This window comes from Protopterus annectens, chromosome 7.part0, assembly GCF_019279795.1.
Source record: "Protopterus annectens isolate FY-2018-M chromosome 7.part0, PAN1.0, whole genome shotgun sequence".
NCBI lineage: Eukaryota > Metazoa > Chordata > Ceratodontiformes > Protopteridae > Protopterus > Protopterus annectens.
The window spans coordinates 312760176-312787675 of record NC_056739.1 but is presented as its reverse complement, the minus strand read 5'-3'; the positions used below and the strand labels follow the sequence as shown (position 1 = coordinate 312787675).

At 41.0% G+C, this 27500-nt stretch overlaps 1 protein-coding gene across 5 annotated transcripts in view; it reads right to left on the bottom strand.

Moving 5' to 3' along the window:
- SRGAP2 (SLIT-ROBO Rho GTPase activating protein 2) overlaps nucleotides 1-27500 on the bottom strand; it is a 1651541-nt gene that overhangs the window by 164826 nt on the left and 1459215 nt on the right. For all 5 annotated transcript variants that reach the window (XM_044076850.1, XM_044076847.1, XM_044076851.1 and 2 more), the window contains 2 exons: nucleotides 8084-8163; nucleotides 1334-1514 (listed from right to left, as the gene is read on the bottom strand). In XM_044076850.1, coding sequence (XP_043932785.1) covers nucleotides 1334-1514; nucleotides 8084-8163 — 261 coding nt within the window. The remainder of the gene's footprint in view (nucleotides 1-1333; nucleotides 1515-8083; nucleotides 8164-27500) is intronic.

Sequence of the window (27500 nt, the reverse complement as noted above, 5' to 3'; positions counted from 1 at the left end):
AGCACAACTTAGATCTATGGATGTCAAACAGAAAAATTTACCTCAGGATTGCCCTGTGTACTAACAATGGACAGATATAGCTCCTAAATGCTTTACCCCATGAGTGGGTCCCCTTAAATTATCTATGGTAAGATCCCAGTTATTCTCCTTAAGGTTAATATACAATTATTGACCATGAGTTGTGTAAAGGCAATCTATAACCAAATGGGATAGATTATTTCATGCATAAAAAGAGAAATCAGCTAGGCTTAAGATGGCCTGCAAGGGCAGCTATGAATATATGAGAGGCATCAGGAAAGGAAAGCCTTGGCACAGGCATTCAGCCACCAACAGCATGAAATAGCCTTCAGGTAGGAAAAAGGAAACTGCCTACAAAAGAGCAATAAAAGGGGAAGGAAAACATCGGTGGTGTGTAAACGGTCATGCATAGTCAGATATTCAAGAGGGCCCATTTAGAAAGCAGCTGTACATTACCCTTCCTTGCAAGACATGCACAAAGTTTTTTCTTCAAGTGTTGCCCTTAAAGCTTATGTTTAAGAGATGCCTCGTTAATGACATGTTGAAGAGGGCTGAGAGGTTTACTTAAGAGATTAGGAGAATTAGTGTTAAGCACTTTTACCTTCAAAGAACTACAGTACTTCTCAACATATCAAAACCCATCTACAGGAAGTCACGTCAGCATGTCACCAACGCCTGCTGGGTTTGCAGACCACGGAAACTCTACGCACTAAAAAATGCACACTTGGAGCATTAGCCAAGAGAGACAGAGGTGATTTGTGACGGCTAGCAATATATTTTCTACCTTATCAACCAGAAAGGAGAAAATATAAGACCTCAAAAATATGACACACTCAATCTGTTACAGTTTAATATGTCTAACACATGACTGAATCAAACATATGGTAATCCTTCAGCACAAAAGTCACTGAGTTGCAAATGGAAACAAAAGGCATAAAACAGATCCCCCTTCATCATGCATTTTCCTGTTCCACCTTTAACCTTTTCATGCACACAAAACACCATTTCCTACTTCAGAATATTTTGATATATATTGATGCCTATGGAAGCCTATACTTGTACAGTTCAAAGTGTGGAAAGATTGAAGTTTAGAATACAAAGTCAAATCCTGAAGTAGCCATCACATACTGCTTCTTTAATGCAGTATTAACAAAAACAGAGAAGACAGAGTAACTTCACAACTGCTTCCTGAGTAAGCCGTCACCGAACAGAGAACTCTAACTACAGAATTTTTTCACATGTGTACAGTAAAAATATTACAACATCGCAAAAAGCAGGACTTATGTCAAGCAACTTAGTGTACAGGAAAACCTACACATCTTGGACGACTATGTACTGATGAGGTATGAGACCTTCACTTCCATTATGGCGACCTTCCCACCACTCATCTGATGCTCGATGGTAAAGCAGCAGAGACGCTCCTTTCTTAAACGACAGTTCCCGGGCAGTTCTTCCTCCATAGTCAAATTTTGCTGTTGCTTCTATTGGTTCACACTCTGGAGGAAAAAAAATAATTTGAGACAAATGTTTTACTGCTCTTGATATGCCTCCTTGTATCTGGGTGGTTGCCAGACGATTAAAACATTCCGCTAGCCTTAAATGAGACAAAATGAATACCATTGGTGGAAGGGTGGTGGCGGGAGTTGGGGGTGTTGACTTGTCTAATAGCACTGTCGTGATAGATGTACAACATAAGTGTTCATTATAATTGGTCTTTGAAATTTACTGCCTTAACCAAATGGAAACAATTTAAAGTATTGTAGTACAACACAAACTCTGAATTAAAATGATCCCATTTAGGATGCTACAGATTCCAATTTCACCTGTGAGGGGGAATCCTCAGAGTATAATATTTTAATGTAAAGAGGGGTGCTCAAGTCCTGCTATTATTAACGTGCTGTACCGAAGGGAAAGATGCAGATATCAGAATATACAATTACTCCTAGTAAATGGACAGTGGTACAGTGAAGCCATTATTGTGACTCAAATGCACAAAGTATGTATGTATGTATAGCTTCTGGAAAATGGTAATGCTTTGAGTGCATTCCACCTGATCAGGTACAGACAGAAGAGAAGCTGCATGGTGAAAGTGGATCTTAAATGGCAATTTTCCAAGAGCAGGAAAATTTATTGAAAGTAAACCTGTCTGACCATGGAAATAGTACAAACAAGTAGCACAAGGATGGGCAGCTGCTTTCCAAAAATAGGGTATCGGGGTGCTCCCTCTGAAAAGACTACTTCTGCTAGATTTCTGACCAGGTTTCCACAAGATCTGCATTCAACATCCTACTATCAAAGTAGAGGGCACCAGTGCATTACATGATATAATTTTGTCAGTAACCCTTTATTAAGCAATGCACAACTAACTGCTGATGACATCCTGTGGGAAGCTGACCTCTGAGATGTCTCACTTCTTACCAAAGAAAGAAGGCAGCCATGACCCCATGATGTATGTAATTTGGGTCAGGGGAATGCTAAAATGCTAATAACTAAATGAAAACCGAAAAAAACAGGAAAGTAAATCTGCCTTTAATGCACAGAATAAGCCTTCACAAACTAAGCGCTTTCACTATTTCTCAGTGGCTTCTTCAGAGTCAATGGGCTCAACATTATAGCTTATTATATTATGACACCACCATGCTCAAACCAATCATTTTAAAACATCAATAAACCATAATACAAAAAAATGTATATATGTATGAATATATATGTTAAAACATACTATAGTTATTATAAAAATATATAAAACATTCTATTTACATAACCCCTACCTACATATCATAAACTTCCACATCTTATAAAAAATTATGTATATGCAGTACAAAAAACAAATGAATATCAAATTATTATATAAATATTATACATTATATATCATTCCTCACCTAAGTAATACATTCCTATAAGAAAAGATACATATCTAAATACTAATGAAAATTAACAATAAATAAATGCATGACAAAATGTAAAGGGTTACATATACACATTTTACTAAGCCTAATTTATATTAAATAACTTCTTTGTTTCAATAAAGGAAAAATAGATATCATCCAAAGCAAATTTTGAGAGAAAAATAGCTAAAGACTCAAAAGACAATCATAAGGCCTTCTTTAGCTATGTTAGAAACCTGGGAGGAAACTCCCAGATATGCTCAGAACTAGTTCAAAATGATGTGAAGATTACTGATCCTACGGACATTGCCAACATACTGGCTGACAGGTTCAGTGCAAACTTCTCCCCCCCTCCCCCCCAAAAGGAGAGATATCTATACCAAATGATTGCAGCCCCCCAAACATCTCCAATGCCCAAGTGAGAACTGCTCTCTCCCAAAGCAAAAAACACAGCATCCATGGGACCTGATGGTGTCCCCGGCTGTGTGCTCCACGAACTCAATGAGGAATTAAACCCACAGCTAGGACAGCTGTTTAATCAAAGTCTTACCTCTGGATACGTACCCAGGGAGTGGCGCACTGCAACTGTGGTCCCACTTCACAAAGGCGGTGCCTCCACCGACCCTGGAAATTACCGGCCCATTAGCTTGACAAGCCTTATCTGCAAAGCCATGGAGAGGATCATAATGGACCTCATAAATAAAGACATAGGGAATTTGCAGACTTTGGATCCAACCCAGTTTGGCTTTGTCAAAGGCAGATCATGCCTTTTAAACTTGGTTGACGTTTTTGAAACAGTCACCAAAGCCATTGATGAGGTAAAGGCAGTCCATACAGCCTACCTCGATCTGGCGAAGGCCTTCGATACAATACCCCACTTGGGTATCATTGAAAAACTCATCAGCTTAAATATTAACCCATACATCACAAGATGGGTTGCAAACTGGCTGAGTGACAGAACCCACAGGGTCAGAGTTGCTGGCGCCATGTTAGACTCAAAGCCTGTCACAAGTGGTGTCCCACAGGGCTCAGTCCTGGGCCCACTCTTGTTTGGCATCTACTTCTAGCAAACACAGGATGGTTATGGCTGACAAAGTTTGCAGATGACTGCAAACTGGGCCATAGTAGAAAACACATCTGACACAGATATCCTTCAGAAGGGTCTCACAGAAACGGATAACTGGTGCCAGAGCCATGGCCTAAAGTTAAATGCCAAAAAATGCATAGTCATACCCTTCGGGAAAAACAAGGTTACCCCTAGCTACCAAACAGGTGGCAATCCACTGAGCACAGAAGAAGTTATCAGGGACCTGGGGACCCAGGTTGATAGTAGTCTGTCATTCGACACCCATGTAGCTAAAGTAGTTAGGAAGACCTTCTACATTGCCCACCTTATCATGAAGGGATTCTCTTCTAGATCAAGGGAGGTCATTGTCTCCCTCTACTCATCACTCATCAGACCAATGATTGAGTACAATGCCCCATTCGGAATGTATCTGACCCGACACTTGCAGCAGCTGGAGAGGCCACAAAAGTTCCTCACCAAAAGGATAAAGGGTCTCAAAAATCTGTCCTATGCTGCCCGACTGAAAGAACTCCAGCTCTATTCAGTCGCTTACCGCTTGCTCAGAGGTGACCTTTGCCTAACATACAAGGCCATGTCAAACCCAGATTTGATGAATATGCTTCACCTCAAAAATCTAGATCCATCAGAGCCACAAGGGCGGGAGACTTAAACCTCGACACGGCTATTAATAGGGCGTGCTGGAGGGATAGATTCATCACCCAAAGACTCCCTATGCTGTGGAACAAAATCCCGGTATATGTGAGGCAGAGCACCTCGCTGGCCTTGTTCAAGAGAAATCTTGACCAATGGATGGGAGATCGCAGATATACCCCAGGGATTACCTCAGTGTTACTGCTCGACAGAGGCACAGCAAAATAATGGGTATAGTTCCCGATACTAAAGGGGTGGCGTAAGCCACAAAACGATGGGCTAGGCTTGTAAATGCCCTCGGGCAGATAGCCTAGTATGAACCTATGAACCTATAATGGCATTAAGCCTGATCTGCCAGTTAAATTCCAGAATCTCAACCCTAAGTTTGTCATCCCCACCTCTTTCACTTGAAATTACCCTATCAAGTGCAAAAAAAGAAAACTTTTTAAAGTTGGGACATATAGTACTGTGCATATAAAGAGCATTAGAAGTTATTTAATATAAATTAGGCTTAGTAAAATGTGTATATGTAACACTTTACATTTTTTCATGCATTTATTTGTTAATTTTCATTAGTATTTACATATATATCTTTTCTTATAGGGGATGCATTACTTAGGTGAGGAATGACATATAATGTATAATATTTATAGAAGAATTTGATATTCATTTGTTTTTTGTATTGCATATACATACATTTTTTATAAGATGTGGAAGTTTATGATATATAGGTAGGGGTTATGTAAATAGAATGTTTTATATATGTTTATAACTATAGTATGTTTTAACATATATATTCATACATATATACATTTTTTGTATTGAATAATTGGTTTATTGAGTTTTAAAATTATTGGTTTGAGCGTGGTGATGTCATAATATAATAAGCTGTAATGTTGAGCCTATCACTGACTCTGAAGAAGCCATTGGGAAATGGTGAAAGTGCTTAGTTTGTGAAGGCTTATTCTGTGCATTAAAGGCGGATTTACTTTCCTGTTTTTTCGGTTTTCATTTTATTAGTTTTTATCCTTTTGGATACGTCTGTTGGTTTGTGTTAATGCTAAAAAACTATCCAAGGTTAAAATTATTAAGTGACAGGTCTAAGACTACATTTCATGCATTTAATAATTTAGAATATAAAGACAAAATTTCAAATACTTTCTTGTAATAAGCAGTCTAATAAAGTGCATTTTCACATTAAGTAATGGCAAAGTTACAAAAACATTCAAGAAAGGAAACTTCTGAAAGGGCTTAGAAATATTTATAAAGAACAATAACCACTTAACATAAACTGGGTCTTCTGAAAGTAAGTTAACCATTTTTTTTACTTCATTTCAACTAGTTAAATATAAAGATTGGCCCACAGACTCCTTCAGCTATGACCTGAGCTCAGTGAAAGAACAGAATGATTGAAAAGGACCATCAGTTGGTTATATGTCCATGATACAGAGTAACAGATGTCAATGAGTATGTGAGACAATGCACAAAAGAAGGAAATATACATGTACAAGTAACAATAAATCTTTACCATTCAGCAGACATTTGCACAATTCCTTGGTTATTCTAGAAACATTGTGCATACATATTTACATACAAGTACATTTAAATTTTTTTTCCTCAGGTTAGAATTAGTAATGTGCTAATTCAGTTCAGAATTGCCCAAGAACATGTGCTAGTCATTGTCCCAAATATACATTTGTTCACTTTAAGCAAATAAATGCTCTTTTAGCTTACTCTAGAACAAATGTATTTTTTCTTTTGATTCCTGATATCAGGAGGAAGCTGATTCTAACACACTGACAATTTACAAAAAAAAATCTTTCCTCCAGTGACTATTCCAAATACACACCTTTTGAATTCATTCTTAAAATAAAAGACTGATAAACATACAGATCCATCACCAGTGCCCTAAAAAGTACTACTGCCTTCCTTTTCTGTTGCATCCGCAGCAACACACTGAAGCAAGCCAGCAATTTCTTTCATACCAGCTGGGGAGTAGTTTTCTAGGAAAACCATCCTCTGTGTTAGTAACCAGAAATACTTTGAAAAGAATCATTTATCATCATCTAATATTTCCAGTTATTACTAGCATACTATGGAATCATCCCTAAATTCTCTTAGATGCAGTTACTTATGAAAGGCATCAGTGTTCTTATTAAAATTGGGTGCTTGAGTTTTGCTTTAGTGGCATCGTTTCATTTGGAACCTTTGAGCTCTCATGACCATCTAATGGACCTCTAAATTAATGCAGTGCTTCCAGAGTTAGGATTTTTTTTAAGTTTTCTACCTCAAACTGAAAAAGAAGAACAAAAGTAACATACTAGGATTAGCTGGTCAACTTTAAACGCTACTTGTAAAATTTAAGGCTTTTTCTCTTGACAGCACCACCTTTCCTTAAAGTACCAGAAATCATGAAAAAAATGTGACTCACTGTATGACGATGCTGCATACCCAAATAAGCAAACCTTACTATCATTCAGATCAGGTACACAAAATAAAAACAGATATAAACTCTGATAATGTATAATCATTTATATCTGTGCATAGGTGCTTTTGCATAGAAAAGTTCAAAAAGGCCTCAGAGGTCCTTAACTTTTTTTTTCACCCCTCCCAAGATCTGCCTGATGGCTCTTCTGCCTTTAAATAATTGTTCAATTTGTTCTCTGGTGCCAGGTGATGGACATCCACAGGCTAAGCAACAGATATATATGAACCTTTCATTCCTGCTTGGGAATCTCAGTTGGGCCAATCAACCTAGGGGCAAGAGTCAAGTGGGTAGGGAGTGGGCCAGCTTGCTGGTCCTGCAACACAGCCTACCCTTTTCTCTGGAAGACCACCTCCTTCAGCAGCTCTTCTGAGCTACATTGCTGGTTATTTCTTTAAAAAGAAGCTTCTCTCCACATGCTGAATTCACATTGGAGCAACAGTGCAAATGCACTCTGCAGTTTGTGCTCACAAGTCCCGTGCTGCAACATTTAATGCTCCTACTAGGTGTAACCCTTGTAGCAAGCCACAGCTGCCCCCCCAGGTTGGGCGAACCAGCAACAGCTGCTCACTTCCATCGTACCCTGCTGGCTTATATGGGCTCCCAGGATGTTATTAAACTTTGGGTCTCCTGCATCATAACAGGGGCTTTATCCCTGTACACAATGGAGCTATCTGCAACTGCTTTCCTTGAACTTTCTTAATAAAGATGGAGATCTAACACCAGCACTTCAGAAAAGCACCTACATGACCAAAACTAAGCAAGCAAAAACTAGAGTAACTGATAAATGCTGGCTTAATGAACACTAGAGATGTGACCAATAAAAACAATAATGGACAGAAAAAAAGAAAGCCCTGCTGAAGGAAACAAATCTCTTCCATGCTAATAATTCTTGCTATCCTTCCAAGTTTCAGCCCCATACGTTAATCACATCCACCCATCAAATTTAGTGTTAAATACTTAACGTGCACATACCGTCTTCACTCGCTGGATGGTCAGCACTAATATCGAGCGTAGAATCGTCTCCCATTTGCAAGTCTGCCTGAGAAGTCTCACTGAGGGGGGGAGAAAAAACATGACAAGATTAAACTAAGGACCAAATTAAGTACATTTTTCTCTGAAAGCTAGCATGACACTGCATAATCCCTGCTTGCATAGTGATTTCATCTGTTACTCTTATTAAAAAAGGTTACAGTTCTCATCCAGGGTAATCAAAATAATTCCACTGACAACATCCCTTAACAGCACAAACAGAAATGTGTTATGTACAGATGCACTGAAATGGAAAAGATTATAATCAACTTCCCCTGAGACTTCCATCTCAGCTCTGACATGGCTTCTGAATCATGGCTGCATGAACAGTGTGTATAATCTAGTAAATTCTTAAATACAGTCAAGCACCTTCTTGCTCATATTACTCTTAGTCCTCCTCCAAAATGTCACAGTCTACACAGCATACTATCACACCCACGAATGACGACTGCTCCACCCCAAAAGCCTTTAGTGGGTACCACAGGTAGGGATCCTTAACAGAGTTCCTACTTTACTTGGTAATCAGCAGCTAGCTTCATGCCTTCACCCTGGACATGTGGTTTACTGCTCACAAATAATTTGACTGGCCAAAGGATAAGCATGGCTATACTATTTGCTACCCTAATATCAAGCAGTTAGTTATGTTAGCTGGGAGTCAATTTTGACTATGACCACCTTCAACCAGACATCAACCTCATTCCTAGAGATCATTTAAGGCTTGATGCATTTCATTTTTCCCCTTGGCATTTGCTTTCCCTCAGCCAACCATCATCTACCCAGGCTGCATCATTTATCCTTAAGTGTCTCCAGTACAATCTGCCAGGGTTGGGACTGCACCGACGGCAGGTTGGGCAGGGGAAGGAAGTGCAGCAGCCTGCAGTGTCGCATACTGTATTCCCACATGACAGGGTGGAGGATTTTACTGGGTGGAGCTAACTATGTCATAGGCAGCACTGCACATGCTTGCTAGATTCACCTTTCAGATGCTCAAGTATTGCTGGTAATCTGTTCCAGGACTACAGCACATTCCCATCATCGGAGATGTGTCCTTATCATGAAACGACACCCTTTCTAGCTCACTCCCAGAGACAGTGCGACAACAAAGCCACGTATTCCAAGCCTTCCGTATCTGGAGGCTCAAGCCACTAAATCAGTCTCTGGTCATCTCGGTCATAGCAAAGGCTTCATCCCTTTACGCCATGGAGTTGGGGAAGGTCTGATTTATTTCTAGAACACATGACCTACTTTTACCACATTGATCTCCTTGACTCCTCTTATCGTGTGGTGGAATATCGAATCATTTAATTTTACATGCCCTAACCACATCAGCTTCCAAAAGAAAGTACTGACTATGGGATCATTTCTGATGCTCAAAATCATGCTACTGGTTTTCATCTCTGCTTTGTTTTTTTTTTGGTGCTGTTGCTGACCTTTCAATAATGTGGACAGAGACCTTGGGAATAAGATTTCCGTTACACTCTGGAGGTGAGTGACAGAGCAGTCTCCTGTCTAAAGGGATCTCTCTTCTCCAGTTGTCTATCCAATAACGAGAGTTTCTTTGGCTTTGAGATGCACCAAATACCCCATAATGTACTTTTCCCAAGGGTGACCCAGTGTCTGCCTAGCTACTTATCAAAAATGCAAGGACTGTAATGGTCATCCAAATGACCACAAAATTTGATAAAAACATGAACTTTCAACCAGTGCAGTACATTACAAATTTCTGTCTGAAAATCCATTCAAGCTCAAAAACACAAAATTCCAAAGATTCACTGTAACAAGAGTAAAGCATTTTGTAAGATACCTTTGCCAGCTGTTGCACACATACCCCTGCAAACTATACATATTGGAAAACTGGTTTAGGAGGAACTGATAGACACACTGTGACCTCCAACTTTGCAAATATTTCCCCACTCACAATTGGAATCTCTATAAAGTGAAGATTGTACTTAATATCTGCCCATATGGTAGACACTAATTTGGTAGGCAACTCACCCAGTGGTTTGTTCTTGGGAAGCAACAAATTAATGTGGCAGCTAAAAGTGAATGCCACCACTAAGCCAGGATTGAATGAAATAGTTTCCGGAATTATAACTCACTAATAAGTTGATGTGTGTTTTTTAAACAGTATTGCTATATTTGGCTCATTAATGTTTGTATTTTAATATCTTTACTTGTGAGTTATTAAAAATATTAATCTTCCTTTTATGAAAAATTTTCCAATTGCCTTTAAGAAATTACAATATGTGATCAGGTGAGGCAACAACATTTGCTTGGTGCATTATTCACAAATAGTTCTGGAAGTCCTAAGAACACAAGTGCTTAACATTTTTTTTTTATTTTTCTGTGACAATAAAGTGTATTTTTCTTAACTCCAGTTGGAGACAGCAGAATGGTCTTCAAGTTCTTGCTTCTCCATGGTTGAAGCTGGAGAAGATGTTTTCTCTCAACATTTTGGGGGTAGTGCAGGCCAAGAAATTTACACTTTTACAGATGTTTTCTTTCCATCTACTTTGTAGACCGATGACAATACGAAAACTTCCACTACAGCTATGATAGAATCCACAGATTCTGCAATTCTGATCAGAACTATGTTGCCTTTTTTGCACTGGTATTATACAGTACACAGGAAAAAGACAACAGACTGCAAAGCGGCAGAACTCAGGCACAGCTTTCTATGGTGAGCAGGAAATCTAATCAATACCTGTCCTCTCACACTCCCATTTCCCTTCACGGATTCAGAGATTCTCATAGAACCTCACTCTACTTAAGCTGTGGATCTTGGATACTGTCATGTGCAATGGGCAGATGTACGCTTCTCGCTCCTTTCTGAGGAGAAAACTATACCTTATGTTTCAGGGAGGGGGGGCAGCTTTCTTACATATCAGTACATCCCTGCCTACCCTCCCTTACATCACTGGTCTCACATGTCCACATTTTTACTTACTACATGACAGTTTATCCAGCCATGTCCTGCATGGGGCTTCAGAGTAATCATAGTTCTTCAATGAAGAGGAACAGCAGTCATCTACATATGCAGACTGTTAGACAGCAGCATTTTTCTGCAAAGCATGTTTCAGTAACTTTCCCTTTTGTTATCTTCAAGATGATGTGACATTGTGTACATCCTTTAACTCTACCCAACATCACACTGATACCATTCCTTTTCTAGAACACTTGCCACAAGAAAACTTATACCAACATAATTAAGAGTACATGGAGGTAATGTGCACTCCCCTGCCAACTCCAGGTATCGTGGCTCTCTAAATCCAGAGATCAGAGACTTCTGAAGGGTTGACAGACCCCTCAACTGAATGATCCTGTCTAGATCAAGGTCCTGTCAAACTGACAAATCCAGGGAGAAATGGATCCCTTTCTATTCATTCCTGCATCACATCACAATACACCAGGTAAATGGTTTCTCGTTAAACAAACAGGTGGATTCAAATACCTCAACCCCTACATTAAAACATTGGAAACATCTGTGGACATAACATGAGCCTGAGGAGCAAATACACATAGAAGAACAAGCAGAAATCATTACAGAAAGGGAGGTGGCCTCCTGATGTACTCTGCTGGATGGCCAAGTGGCTCAAAGATAGAACACAGCAAATGAAAATGGGAAATTATCTGCACAAAGACACTAATCAGCAATTGAGTCTTCCAGGGTTCTATGCTGGGAATTCTCCTCTTTGGCATCCATTTCTCTGAAGTAGAAGCCAATAGCAAAGGTCTCTTGCCGACTAAGTTTGCAGATGACTGACAGCTAGGAGCAATCATTCAATCCCCAATTAACCTGGCCATCTTGCATGAAGATTTGTCCCAAATAAATAACTGGTGCTAAAATCATGGCCTGAAATTAAATGACAAAGAAATGCATTCGTTTAACCTTTTAACTGCTAAGAGTTCAGCCAGATGTTCATAATATGAGAACTTATGTGAACAGCAAACTCACTTTTGAGCAAAGCATGTCCATGATCATACGAAAGTCCCTCTTATTTTACACAGCTTGTAAACAAAAGGATTATGTCTAGATCTAATGATATCATTGTTCCCCTTTACACATCACTCATTAGCCCAATCAAGTATAATGCCCCCTTTGGCATGCATCTGTCCAGCAAATGCAACAACTGAACACCCGCACTGATACCTTACTAAAAGGATACAAGGCCTGAACAGTGTCCTAACATGGACCAACTCACACCCCTGTCACTATACTCCACATCATATAGACTGCTAAGAGGTGACTTGGGTCTGGCATACAAGGCATCCTGAATCCCACTGCACATCAGCAAGTCAAATTTTATTAGAAATATTCTGAGTAGGGATGTAAACCTATTCTGCTACATCAATGGAATGGTTTGGAGGAACAGGTATATCTCACAGAGAATAATGCTGTTTTTGAACATACTCCCCATCTATGTAAAACAAAGCTCATCCCTTTCAATATTCAAGTGCAATTTAGATCTATGCACCTATTCTACTAATGGACAGAGGCAGCTGCTAATTGCTTAAGCCCATGTAAGTGTCCCCTCAAATTATCTTTGGTATGACCCCAGTTATTCTCAGGGGTAATATATAACTATTGACCACAGAATGGGGTAAGGCCAATCTAACACCAAATGGGAGTAAAACGGAAATTGGCGAGGCTTAAAATGGCCTGGAAGGGCAGCTAATCTAGTACTTTGCTGTGAACATATAAATAGGTAGTAGCTGGCAGACTAGTGGGATTAAATCACATACCACACAAAAATGGAAAGGAATATGTGGAAAGAGAAGGAATATGTGGAAAGAGAAAAAAAATTGCAAAAACAGTAATCACAGAATCAGTGGATGGCCCAACAGAAAGCTCTAGCATGTACTTAGCATGGTCCTTAAATGCTGGTAGTACCTAAGTTAAACCATGAAGTAACTCTGGGTCTGGGCCATGCTCTAACAAACCTTAAGGGTAACCTTTTGGGTACCACATCTCAAAAACAATTTCAATTCTCTACCTCCCAGCCCCAGCTCACAAAAAAAAAAAAAAAACTCTGTTGCTCCAGTAAAATAGTGACCTGTGATGTTAAATCTTCTGCTAGATTGAGGGATACAAATGAAAGAAGCTTTCGGGCCTCTGCAAACGCTCTGCTTCTTTTCAGTCACCTCAGTGCCGTGTTTTTCCGCAAAAAAAAAAAAAAAAAACACCGACAAAGGAATCAAAATTTAATTGGTAAAGAAAAAGAGCTGTGAAGCCACCCATCTTCTCAACTGCTTTACCAGAAAAAAAAAAGATGATGTAGATATTACAGTAGACCACAGAGTCTGTCTACAGAAACCTTCAGAAAAGGCAACACAAAGAACATGCTGAGATGTACTGGGAGACCTAACGTCAAGCTGGGTCTATCAGAGTGTCCACACAGTTGTCCACCCCATTACCCTTATCCTGTCTTTTACGTTGCCAACAACAGTGGACCACTCTGAAAACTTACAATCTGTTGCCACTTCAATATGCACATTTGAAAACCACATCACTCTATGTCATTAAGTACCCTCTCAAGGCTAACATGAAACCTAATGAAATATCCACCATCTCCCACTTTCTAGTCTCACCCCCCAATCTATTTATCATCACACAATGTGGTGTGTCCAAATCAAAATAAACAAGCCTACTTCAGGTGACACAGAACTATAACCTTCCCCCAAAGCATCATGTTATTATCAGCAAAGACAAAGTACATTTTCTAGAAACTGTTATGGACCTTTAGAATTCAGATCAACAAGTTGGCAAGATCTTGGACAAGTTCTATGAACCTCTTTTTTCGGATGGCTTACCTGACAGACGTGCAATTATTTTTACAAGCAACTCCATGCTTACTCATAATAACGTAGTAAAGCCACCCAACTTATTTAATGTTGCTAATCTTCCTACAACTGCAGAGCACTGAAACCAGATACAGTATGCAACACTTTCCAAATTTCATTTTCTAGGCTTTTAGTTGATAGCAGAATTCATTCAGATCTGAACTGTTTTCAAACACACACGGATTTGGGTAACAAAACAGTATGAGGGCTTAAAATGGTAAGAGTTACTCGACACAGAAAAAGCACAGAGAAAACATGACAAATGAGAATGAAAAAGATTCCAAAGTGCAGGAACATTCCAAGAATAATGTGGTCAGCACCAATGCTGAAACCCAAGAAAATCTTCTGTGAGGCAGGCCAGTTCTCTTGGTGACCTAGGCAAGGATAACCATTACCAAAACTTACACAGGAAGTACTTAAAAAGTTATGGCTGGCTATTGGGCAACACTTCCTTCAATGAGGGTTTGCCTATAAAATTTCCAGGAAGCTGCACTGCAGGATGCCTTAATGTAAGGGAACATTGAATCATTCTCAGATGATGTATGAAACACTGGCATGCAAGTGCCATTTGTGTGGCGAATGGAAAAGGAGAATTAATGTGAAAGCACAGAATAAATAACACCAATAAATCACAAGTGAGAAACATCTATGCACATTGGCCAACCAGAAAGTACTGAAGACGACACTAGGGAAGCTAATGCTTTTTTTATAATACAATGAAGGGGAGCTGCAATACTGAGATTCCCCCTTCAGTAAACTCCTGTGTGACAACATGGCACCTGCAACTGGCATTTAACCACTACCAGTAATGGGACCTGTCAACATGACACCTGCAACTGGCATTAAACCACTTCCAGTAATGAGACCTGTGCAGGAGCTTTAAATAAGAGCACTCAGACTACCAAAACTGTACGTTAGCGAGTTTCTGCAGATAGTGGTCAAAACTCCTCTTGCGTTCAGCTTTATTTATTTACACATGAAATACTTTCATGTGTCCTTCTCTTCATTCTGACCCACCCTAAACATGGTAATCAGCTCAGCAGACCTACTTAAATTATTGACCCTACCCTTGCTTGTACAGTAAACTCTAAAAGTGGTGTGACATTAGCATAAGAAAAGGTTTATTTCCAGTGCTGAGAACATTCAGAAAATTCTATGGTTTTCAGTGGTGCAAAAGACATGTCATAGTTCTCTCATCTTCTATGTTGCGCAACTTATAAACAGAGGTATGGCATCCAAGTACAAGGAAGTCATTGTTCCACTGTATTCGGCATTCATCAGACCTATCATCAAGTACAATGCCCCCTTTGGTATGGACCTAACCAGGCATATCCAACAAATGGAATGTCCACAGAGGTTCCTTACTAGAGAATAGGGGCATAAATAAAATGTCCTGTGCAGACTGCCTCAAGGTCCTAACCCTGTATTCTGTCTCCTACAGGCTTTTGAGGGGAGATCTTTGCCTGGCATACAGGGCATTGTCAGACCCCACTTTGATGGACCTCCTGCATATCCACAAAATAAACAGCACCAGAATTACCCATTCTAAAGACAAACCTTGCCTGTGATATAAATAGGACCTGCTGGAGAGATAGGTATGTTTACCAGACACTACCCCTCTATGGAACAGGCTTCCCCATTTGCTCCCTAGGCCAATTCAAGTGCAACCTGGACAATTGGATAGGAAACCAGAAATTCATCCCTGGTTTGGCACCTATGTCTCTAAAGGACAGAGGTAACCTGGTAATGGTTCATCTCCCAGGCCCATGCTTACACTTATCAAGGGTATGAGAACTTGTCAGAGATTTGGGATGCATGCAGGGTTGCCAGACTTCCCTGTTTGAGTGGGATTGTCCTGGGATCAGCAACCCAATCCCGGGTCCCGCACTGCCGGTTTAAATCCCGGCAAAACGGCCTCCGTTTTTTTTTTTGATTAGCCCGTACACCGGCATACGAGCCAATCAAAAATCGCTAAACACGTAGCTACTTGTGTTTATTACGGAACATCAGGCAGTACCGTATTAAACAGAAGTAGCTCCATTTTGCATTTTTTGATTGGCTCGTATACCGGCATACAGGCCAATCAAAAATCTCTAAACACGGAGCTACTTGTGTTTAATGCAGAACTGCCTGATGTTCCGCATTAAACACAAGTAAGCTCTGTGTTTTTGGTCTTCACTTAGCGTGAAAGACTTTTTTTTTTTTGGTCTTCACTTAGCGTGAAAGACCTTTTTTTCTTTTTGTCCCTACCTGGCCAGTAGGAAATCTGGCAACCCTGGATGCATGACTAGGCTTAAAAAAGGTCCTTGTGGTAATTAGCCTGGTAAACACCTATGAACCTTAGCAAAACAATCAAGGACAAAGATCCTCAATGATTTGCTAGAAACTTGCACATTTTACAGGAACAGAAAGAACAAAACTATGAAATATATCAAGGGGGAGGTTGAAAAGCTATGCTCAAAGAGTTTCTATGGAAACAGTAAAGGAACTAAAACCTTTTATGAACAAGTAAATTTAAAGTACAGTTGTGTACACTTACCATAAATGTAGATGTTCGACTGTATTCACTGTTGCAGTCATCACATTTGGGTTATCTGCTTGCAATAGCCCTCAGCCGGCCTGATTAACAAAGTCTTGGGTCCTGCGTCAGTTGCTGTCCCTTTTTCCATGACGTCAGGTCGTCAGGGGTATAAAACATGCAGCCGACACCATTACATCAGTTTTTCTTGCCCCAGATGTCAGGTGGCCCCCTAATGGGAAACAATTAAATCTATAAATATACAAGGTTATACCTCCAACAAAAAAGCAAATACAGCAAAAAGCTTTTGAGCATAGTAAAGTAGAGTAGAGGTACAGCCAAAAGAAGAAAGGGGGCTGGAGGGAGGGTAACCAGGACTGCAGCAGTGAATACACTCGAGCATCTACATTTATGGCAAGTGTACACAACTGTACTATGTTCTTCGTGTTTCACTGCTGCAGTCATCACATTTGGGTAGATTCCCAAAGCTAAGGATGGGAGGAGGAATTTAGATAGCATTAGGACCAGCTATAAGGCCCTGCACGACTGCAGTGGCAAAGTCAGCTCTGGATTTAGAGAAAATTGGCAGATGGTAATGCTTGGTGAAAGTATGTACTGAACTCCAGGTAGCAGCTTCTAGGATGTCCCTGGTAGGGATGCCTCTGAGAAAGGCTGTAGATGCAGCCCTGGTTGAGTGGGGTCTGATCCCCTATGGGATAGGTTTTCCATGGTGCTTGTAGCAGAAATTAATGCAATGGCCTATCCATTTGGAAATGGTTTGCTTTGAAATAGCCTTCCCCTCTGCCCCTGCAGCAAATGCCACCAGCAGTTGGTCAGATTTCCTTTGAGATTTAGTCCTGTCCAAGTAGAATCTAAGTTGTCTGTGCACGTCTAAGGAGTGCAGTATCCGTTCCTCTTTGTTCCGTGGGTTAGGAAAAAAGGTTGGCAAATGAATGGACTGATTAATGGCCACACTGGATACCACCTTGGGCATGAAGGAGGGATTAGTCCTGAGGGACACCCTGTCTGCATGAAAGACAATGAAAGGCTCCACTGCCATGAGGGCCTGTAATTCAGATACCCTTCTTGCTGAAGTGATTGCTAAAAGGAAAGTTGTTTTCCAAGAGAGGAATTTTAAATCCACAGTGGCAGCTGTCTCGAAAGGAGGAAGGGTGAGCTTTTCCAATACAAAGTTAAGGTCCCAGGTTGGAGTTGGGGCTCTCCTGGGTGGACGTAGATTTTTGGCCCCTCTGAGGAACTGCTTAAGCAGTGGATGAGAGAAGAGGGGAGGTTCCGTGTAATAATGAGCTGAAATGGCTGACGCATGAATTTTGATGGAGGAGAAAGACATGCCCTTGTGAAGCATCTCAGTTAAGTATTGTAAAATCTGAGGTAGATTGGGCACTGCTGTGCTCATCCCCTGAGATTGATTCCAGGCACAGAATCTTTTCCACTTTTCAGCATAAGATTTTCTAGTACTAGGCCTCCTTGCCTCTAAAATGATATCCATCACTGGTTTACTGAGGGATGGTAAAGGAGAGATTAGGTAATTAGCCAGGCTGCTAGGTTCAGTGTATGAAGCTGAGGGCGCAGAATCTGGTTCTCCTGCTAAGACAATAGGGTAGGAGTCTGACGCAGGTGCCATGGGGCCAACAGTGACAGACTGCACAAGAAGGGGTACCAGTGTTGGCGTGGCCAGCCTGGTGCAATCAAAATCATCCGTGGTTTGTCTTGTTTGATCTTTAGTAGTACTTTGGAGAGCACAGGCAGAGGAGGAAAGGCCCAGCTGAAGGACAGAGCATCCACTTTCCAAGCTTGTTTGTGGGGAGTCTTTGTGCAAAATCTGTCCAACTGATAGTTCTGGGGGGAGGCAAACAGGTCTATATCTGGGCTCCCCCATTTGCTTGTCAATATGTTGAAAATCATTGGTTCGAGCTTCCACTCATGTGGGTCCATGAGGTTTCTGCTTAGTTAGTCTGCCATTGCATTTAGTTTTCCTGGCAGGAATTGAGCTTGTAGATGTGCTTGGTAGCTCAGGGTTGTGTTCAACAATGCCATGGCTAGTCTGCACAGGGGGTAAGAATGTGTACCCCCCTGCTTATGTACCACATAACAGTGGTGTTGTCTGTCTTTACCATTAATTGTCCTGGAAGTATGTGGTCCTTGAAAGCTGTCAGAGCATGCTATACAGCTAACATTTCTTTTTGATTGATATGCAAGTGCATTTGACTAGGGTTCCATTTGCCCTGAATGCACTTCCCTGCCAAGTGAGTCCCCCATGCATAATCTGATGCGTCTGTTGTTAGGGTTTGGGTGGCAGGGGGTGGTGGGAATGATAGTCCCTTGTTTTGGTGGCAGGCCTCTGCCCACCAAAGAAACTCTAGGTGTAGACAAGGTATGATAGGAATCATTGCTTCTAGATCCTGAGAATGTTGACACCATAGGCTTTTTAGATACCATTGTAGTTTCCTCATATGCAGTCTTGCATATGGAATCAGACAAATGCAGGAGGCAATGAACCCCAGGGCTTGTAATATTTGCCTTGCAGATAGCAGGGTTTTTGTGGCCACTTGTTTGAAGTAGGTTGTCAAATGAATTTGTTTCTCTGGTGTGAGGAAAGCCATCTGGGAAGTTGTATTCAAGCTTTCTCCCAGTATGATTTGTTGACAGGGTACCAAGTGTGATTTCTTTTTGTTTATGGTGTACCCCAGACAAGGTAGCACCCTTTGTACAAAGGCCAGATGATTCAAAAGTATGTCCTGGCTTTCTGCCTGAATTAAACAATCGTCCAGGTATGGGTATATTTGAATATTTCTTTGCCTGTAAAATGCGATGACTGGGGCTAGGCATTTTGTGAATACCCTGGGCGCAGTAGATAAGCCACAGGGCAGTGCAGAGAACTGGTAGTGATTGTAGCCTGCTTTGAAGCATAGGTATCTTCTGCAAGATTCCCTGATTGGGATGTGCAGGTCTGCTTCCTTTAAATCGAGTGTTACCATCCAGGCATCTTTTCCTAACATAGAAAGCAACTGGTGAAGAGTCAGCATCTTGAATTTTGGAATCACCAAAAAGGTGTTTAGAGTAAACAGGTCCAGAATAGGACGCCATGAATTGTCTTTTCTGGGTACCAGTAAAAGTCTTAAGTAGAAACCTTGTCCTTTTTCCTCTTCTGGTATAGTTTGAATAGCCTTTATGTTTAAAAGAGAGAGTATTTGCTTGTAAGCTTCTGCCCACTGATTTGGGGGTAGATCTGGCCAACCTTTTGGCGTTGGTAATGTGTGGAAGTGAAATCTGTATCCTTGGGACACTATATTTAAAACCCATTTGTCCTGGGTAATGAGTTCCCAGTTTTTGGCCTGCAGTCCAATCTTTCCCCCTAAAGGAGCATTCAGTTGAGAAGGGCTTGGAAGTTTTAAAATCAAGTCATTGAGACAGTTTTCCATAGGGGGGAGTCTTACTACTCCCAGATTTGGAAGCAGAAGCCTCCCACTGCTGAGTCTTGTGCGTGCCCTGGGACTGAAACCTGGGGTTTCTGCTGTGTCTGGGTTTGGAATGAGAAGGCCTGGTAGGGGCCAGAAAGGACCAATTCTTAGAGGTCCAATGCCTACTAAATCGTGGAGGCTGAACTTATAAGAAATCTTTAACAGTTTGCATAGATTTAGCTTTACCTTCCATCTTTTTAAGAACTTCCTCAGCTTAGTTACCAAACAGGCGGTCCTGATTTAAGGGAGCATCCAACAGTTTAGCTTTAACATGATCAAGCAAAGATAGCTCTTTAAGCCAAGCATGCCTTCTGAGTACAGACCCAGTGACAGCAGCCCTGCAAGAGGCCTCCAAAGAATCAAACCCACATTGCAAAGTATGTTTTCTAACCTGTTCAGCTGAATGCATTAAATCCTGTAATTCCTTATTTTCAGCAGTCAGGAATCAACATCATTTTCTGTTTAAGCAATCCAATAATATGTTATTGATACTTTAACATATGAAACTGACAGTTTACCTCACAAAGATTTTCATTCATACTGTATACTGTACTAATGGCCAAGGTTGCAGAAGTGTAAACCTTCTTACCCCATCTATCCAGCGCCCTGGAGTCTCTATCAGAAGGGCAGTAGAGGCCTTAATGCCCTTGAGTCCCTGTGAAATAGTCTCTGGATCCACAACAGGATTTTTAAAAAGGAACTTGTGAGAATCAGGAACCCTGTAATATCTGTCAGGTTTTCTGGAAGCAGGAGGCAAAGAATCAGGGGCCAAACTAGATTCCAAAAAGGCATCATCAACAATGTCTAGTACAGGAGGTAAAGCTAAAGGCCTATGCTGAGGCAAGAGTAAGAAATCTCTAAGCCTCTTTTTCGAATCAGAAAAATCCTGGCTTTCCCAATGGAAATGCTCCCTTAGAGTACATAAGGGTTCCCGAAAAGAAAAATCCTTTGGAGGGGAAGCAGAGGGAATAGAGTCCTCTGCATCAGAATCCTCATAAGTAGATAAGGGTCAATACAGATCATCAGAAGAATCAGAAAAATCAGAATCCTGGTCAGAAGATTCATAAACAATTTCAGTCCTAGGTCTCTTAGAAGAGGGTGGCTGGCTTCCCCTGATTAAAGTTATAAGATCTTCAGCCATTTTTGTCATTTGTTTTTTAGGCATAGAGGCCTGAGCATGCACCCTTGGCATCAGTTTTCTAGGCATGGTTCGAGGTTTAGGCCTTAAAGAAGAAAGAGGCGTCGGTTTAATATGCAAGTCCATAGGCCTGAATACACCCTCAGAAGCCGGTGCCTGCACAGCGGCTCCGGACCCATCCAAGGTAGATACATCCACAGGTTCCACAGTTGATGCATCTCGCGGCATACCAGACACTGAATGGGTCTCAGCAGAGGCCTGAGAATCAGAAGTAGCGGGTATCAGGGGCTGCGAAAGCACCTCACTGAGTACTGGCGAACTGGCTTCTGGCTTAGGAGAAGCATAGTCGGCAGCTTTGGACCTAGACCCTGTCTTTATCTTAGCGTTTTTTCAGAATTCCGGCAGTCGGATGGCTTACCAATGACATTTCTGGATAATTGAACAGAGAACCGAAATATTTACAGGCGAAAATATACCGATGACGGATAGTGCGTTGATTAAATAAAGCACAAAACCGACAGCAAGGTACGTCATGGTCAGGGCCTAGGCAAGGAATACAGTACGAATGAAAATCTTTGTGAAGTATTTGCTTTCCACAAGAAATGCAATTATTAACTTTTACTGACATTGGTAAGGAGCAAGAAAAAGTTTCCCCAATAGGGTACTTAGCTTTAGTTGAAGACTTCGGTTCTGAAACTCGAAAATGAAAATTTCAGGAGTCAGCCATCCGGCACTTGTGAACTGCTTCTACTTCGGGCACTGCACGGCAAGAAAGACTGATGTAATGGTGTCGGCTGCATGTTTTATACCCCTGATGAGCTGATGTCATGGAAGAAGGGACATCAACTGACGCAGGACCCAAGACTTTGTTAATCAGGCCGACTGAGGGCTACTGCAAGCAGATAACCCAAATGTGATGACTGCAACAGTGAAACACAAAGAACATCCTATGTTAACAGTTTCTGTTTTAAGCTTGGCAGTCTGGACACAAACCTTGAACTTGTTCACAAGTTATTGATCAGAAACATATGACATTCATTTAACTTCACTAATTACAAAGTACTGAAAGACAACTTGTGTTCTTATGTGGATAGTTGATAGCATGCATTCTCTTTTTAAGCTGCACACTTTTGTTTTTAGTTTTTATTTTCCAAGTCATACCTCAAGCTGCTTCACAGATGAACTACCCCAGACTTCTTTGATTTGTCAACTTGTACAGTAAAGCAAGCTCGCATCATTAACCAGACGATCTACAGCAGAGCAAACAGCCTGTCCCAAGGGAACCCTCACACCTACAGTTCATGCAGCTCACAGCTTGCATAGTTGTGTAATGTAGCATATAAAGTTAGTCTGAACCATCAGAAACTCAAAAAAAGATCATACTGCTCCCCCACAATGCAGTACTTCACTCAGGAAAGGCATTTCTCCTTAACAGCTGTTTTACAGTGTCTGGTTTACAAGCAGGGAGAACTCCACAGACACCATTAACAGCATATTTTTATATTGATACCAGAAAATATTGAATAAGGTTGGTCTGTGGCAGGGCTAGCCAACCTAAGATGTGAACATTCACTCTAGATGATAGTCAGTATATGTGACACAATGACCCCATGTGCAGAAATGGGAAAAAGGGGGGTCTGGATATACATATTTAATAAGGTTAGTAACTGAAGGAAATTACAGCTGTGTTAAAAACCTAGTATAATTGTACACTTTTATGTCCACTATTGCACACTGATAACTTCTTAGGAATTGTGCCACTGAAGACCCAATGTTTTGCCTGACTTCCAGAGCTTTCCACCTTTCCCCACCCTGGCTGTGCAAATGCCCTCCCATTTAGATGTCAGCATATCAGTGGTTTAACAGGAACATCCCCCTGTACCTTCTTTGGTTCTTCCTTACCTTGGTTCCCAGTAGTGGTAAGGTCTGAGACCACAGCACGAAAAGGTGCTTGTATTAAATGGGCCGGATAACAAGGATGCTAAAACAGAAAGTACCCTCCAAGCTGCTTTTACAAACACTAGGTCAACCTGGGGTGGAAATGTGCCTTGTAAAGGTGATAGTGTAGAAAGGCAAGGTCTGGCAATGAGTGTATACCAAAGCCAACTGAGAGGAATGTAAAGGGGGAGCTGAGGGAAGGAAATGTTACTGTAACAGTAGACAATCATCAGCTATCGTAAGTTCCTAATGCAACTGTACTGTGTTGATCATATTATCCACTGCTGCAATAGTGATGAATTTTTGAGAAGAGTCTGGCTGTCGTCTCTATGGCACCCCTGGCTAAAAGAGCTCTTGTGACTACAGTGGCACTAAGTGTCCTTGTTCTCTGAGAAGAGAAGAGACAAGAAGAAGAAGAAGATGGATTCCTGGAAGTTTTATGAAATGTACTCTATAACCTTGAGCTCAGATTTTCAACACCCAGATACTTTTTGTGACCCCCCCCCCCCCATTGTTTTACAAAATAGCTTAGACAGCCTCCAGCTTTTTGGATGGTGGGGTTTGGAAGGGCCAATGGAGTTAGTGGGACAGGAGGGTGATAAGTTATGTTGAGTCATAGCTCTTCCATCTTGGTGTCTTAGCCAAGGGCCTCCAGGCTTCTCTTTTTAGTCATAACAATTTTGTCATTTTCCTTTGCTCATCCTCCATTGAAAGGAGCAACTTTTGGTGGGGTTAATTTTTGCTATAGGTGGGAACGCGAGAATAAAACTATTTTACTCACTGCATTGTCTTGCCCTTTTCCTCCAAATTTCTAAACACCTACTCTGTAGAGGGCCTGAACAGCAACTTTTCAAGTGAGGAATTATGCAGTTGTATGGCAGACTTCTGGTGGATATCACTCCTCATCACTGACCCTGAAGCTGCTGCCCTACTGAATATATCAAAAGCAGCAAAGCTGCATGTGATGGAGTGCTATGCTTGGTACTTCTTCAGCCTTGTGTTTTAAATGAAAGAGCAGTATCCCCTGAAATTTTAACATGCATGTTGGCAACACAGAGTTGAAGGCCAAGGCAGCTGATGTGTACTACTTATCAAAGCAATCCAGTCCTTTACTTTCCTTATTACGGAGATGTCAGCTTTTGGCTGAAGCCCTAGGTGACATCTTGATTGTTTCCATGAACATCATGGCCAGATCATTAACAGATTTTTCTGACCACATTTGCAGGGATCCACAACATGGTAAAAACTGAATGGATTCCTAGGAGTAGGGCAATGGGAACCTGGCTCTGATGACACACTACTACATGAATCCTCTGCAAAGATTTTGTCAGTGAAGCTATTGGTATGACGTTTGTCACAGTTAAGCCCAGAAGGTCTCTGCATCTCTTCTGAGCATCTCAGAACTCCTTAGACATGCATATGAAATGGTCTTTCATTCTGTTAAAACTATCCCCATGTTGGAAATCCTCTGGTGGGGAAGTAAAGGCAACCTCAGTATCTGACTCATAAGTGTCAGGGAAGAACTTTGATCATACAGATCAGTTAATCTACCTCTTTTTATTAGAGGAATCTTGACTCCTTGGAGGGTTAACCTTCTTTTTAAGGTGATGGCCAACTGACACCGGCTCCTTTTCTAAAGGTGGCTGAAGGTTCTTATCCTGAGTAAGCTTCATTAAACCTTCAGACAAAGCTTGGCATACAAAAGGGGAAGAAGAAGCTCTACAGAGCTCATACAGAGTCAAGATGGTGGGTATCCCCACCTGTTTGACTTGATCTTTGATCTGGTAGTGCCTTCCTCTGAAGTCCCTGTATGCATGCCAATGACAGTGAACTCAGTCTTTGAAATGGGGACTTTTTTGCATACCACCACCAAGGAAATGTTACCCTCACCCTGAGAAATCAATATGTGGTTGTTGGAGCCAAGTGCTCACGCGGAGACATCTGGACAAATCTACAACAGAAGGACTTCAGCTCAGGAGAACCTGGTGACATCGGTACATGTGGTGGCCTCCTAAGAGGCAATGCCACTGACTTCATCCAATCTACAGATGTCAGGATTGGGAGGGTCTGAATGCACCTCCCCAGAACTGAAGTTCTTGCCAAAAAGATAATGCCCTCCTCTCATGGGCACTTCTCTTTTCTCCTTAAGGGGTGTCCATGATAAACTCAGATGATGAGACAGCAGCCTTGATCATGGCTTATAGCTTTTTTTTGGTTCAGATGGTCTTAGAGACCCACACACTCTCTCTTTCACTCACTCACTCTCTCTCTCTCTCTCAGTGAGAACATTTATGGATGATGTGCTTTACGTTCCAAACACAGCAAACACTGGGTGTTGAAGTTTATGTGGGATCAGTTTCCTGCACAAAATGCACCTGGAAACTAATCACTGACATCTATACCTGATGCCCAAAAAAGTGCAGTAGATGCAAGCATGTGCAGCTTAACCAGACACACAAAAATAGCTCCTCAACAAGCTACTTATGTAAAAACTATGGAAATTAGGCTGAACCAATGGACTGGTGAACAACAGTACAACATGTATCTAAACTGTCCTAAAATTATGGCAAGAAACAACTCAAGATGGCAGATATCCCCCTTATACAATTAACAAAGTTATATCCAGGTAGGAGGAGGGAGGAAAGTGTGACTGATCGGCCTTCTGCAGCAAAAATTCAGAGACGTAATTACTACTGCTACAACAGACAATGCAATAAAGATTTTTTTGTTGTTTTCTTTAAAGGCTTCTGTGGTCAAAGGGATCACGTGTTACTAGTTACTTCCAAAGATGTAAAAGAAGAGTGCTGGTGGATTTTTCCTGAATCATACCGAATTAAATCTCCATCAAAAAGTGCAACCAAAGCAATTACAAACCATGCAAGGCTAAAGTTCTCAGAAACTGAAATGGTCAGTTCTACATGAAACAGTGCCTTCACGTTAGTCCTAGGTCAGGGTGGTTAGTCAGTGTACTTAGCAATGACACCTAAAATCACAGTGGTGAAAGGCAGTAACTGCATTCCTAGTTATTTCCAAAGATGCAAAGGAAGAGTGCTTTTGGCAAGGTATTCCTCATGGCCAGATCACAGATCAATGCAAGCCTTTCACAGACTGGAAAATTACTAACTACATTAATTCTCCATTTCAAACACACATGCATACACAAGGTAATACAATCATCTATGAAATTTAAGTTCTCTTTGAATGGGGAGGGTCAAAGTGGTTAAAAGATCAAGGAATCATTCCTCATCAGGTAAATTATTTGCTCATAACTTTGCAAACTTTCAATAATTCAGGTACAGAACTTCAACATGTGGTCAATGCTGATATATATCTGTTGTGCAATTACATCAATCTGTGAATTTAGCTTTATGGCAATCATGTTTTTTTTTTTTTTTACTTTTGCTATTTGCTTTGTGAAGAAAGGCTACAGTATGGGTTTGATTAAAATTTGGGGAAATTGCTTGCAGAAAGTAACTCCTTTGTATACACCATTAGCAATAAAAACCTCATGGAGTGAAGGCTGCAAATCCCTCCCCCACAGACAGTTCACTTGTCAGTTGTATGTAAACTCAGGCTCCACAAATTAAACTTTGTGACAATTCATTAATTCATTAGTATAATAAACACCACCTCCACGTGTTATTCTTACTAACTGAATTTCAGGTTCACTTAACCTGTGTTATATATGGCCATAAGATGCTACTACTACAGAAATTCCTACCACCACCTTCCATTCACCATCAAAGCACATTGCAACATTATCCAGCTAAACTGATTTTTCCATTTGAGATATTCCACTCTATTTACCTGAATGTGTTTATTGTAATTATCAAACTGGGAAAAGCTCCTTATTAGCAAAGGTCCTGAGGGAGAAGCTCCACATTATATGCATTTGAATAAGCAAACTGCAAAAATGACTGCAGCACCATCAGTAGCATATTCAGAAAATATAGCTCAAGTTCAGAAACAATTTTGTGATTAGATATAATTGCAGTCACTGATTAAGTGCAGTGGAAGATGGTGGACTACAATCCGTAAAAAGTACAGTTGTGTACACTTACCATAAAATTAGATGTTCAAGTGTATTCACTGTTGCAGTCATTACATTTTCTGCCTGCAGGTAGCCCTCAGCCGGCCTGAATATCAAAGTCTTGGATTCCTGCATCAGATGCTATCTCTTCTTCCATGATGTCAGGTCGTCATGGGTATAAAACATGCAGCCGATGCCATTACATCAGTTTTTCTTCCCCAGATGTCAGGTGCCCCCACAATGGAAAGCAATTATATGTTAGATTACACCTCCAACAAAAAGCAAATACACCAAAAGCTGAAATACACTAAACAAGAAGAAAAGTATAGCTAAGAGAAGTCAGGGGACTGGAGGGAGGGTAACCAGGACTGCAACAGTGAATACACTCGAACATCTACATTTATGGTAAGTGT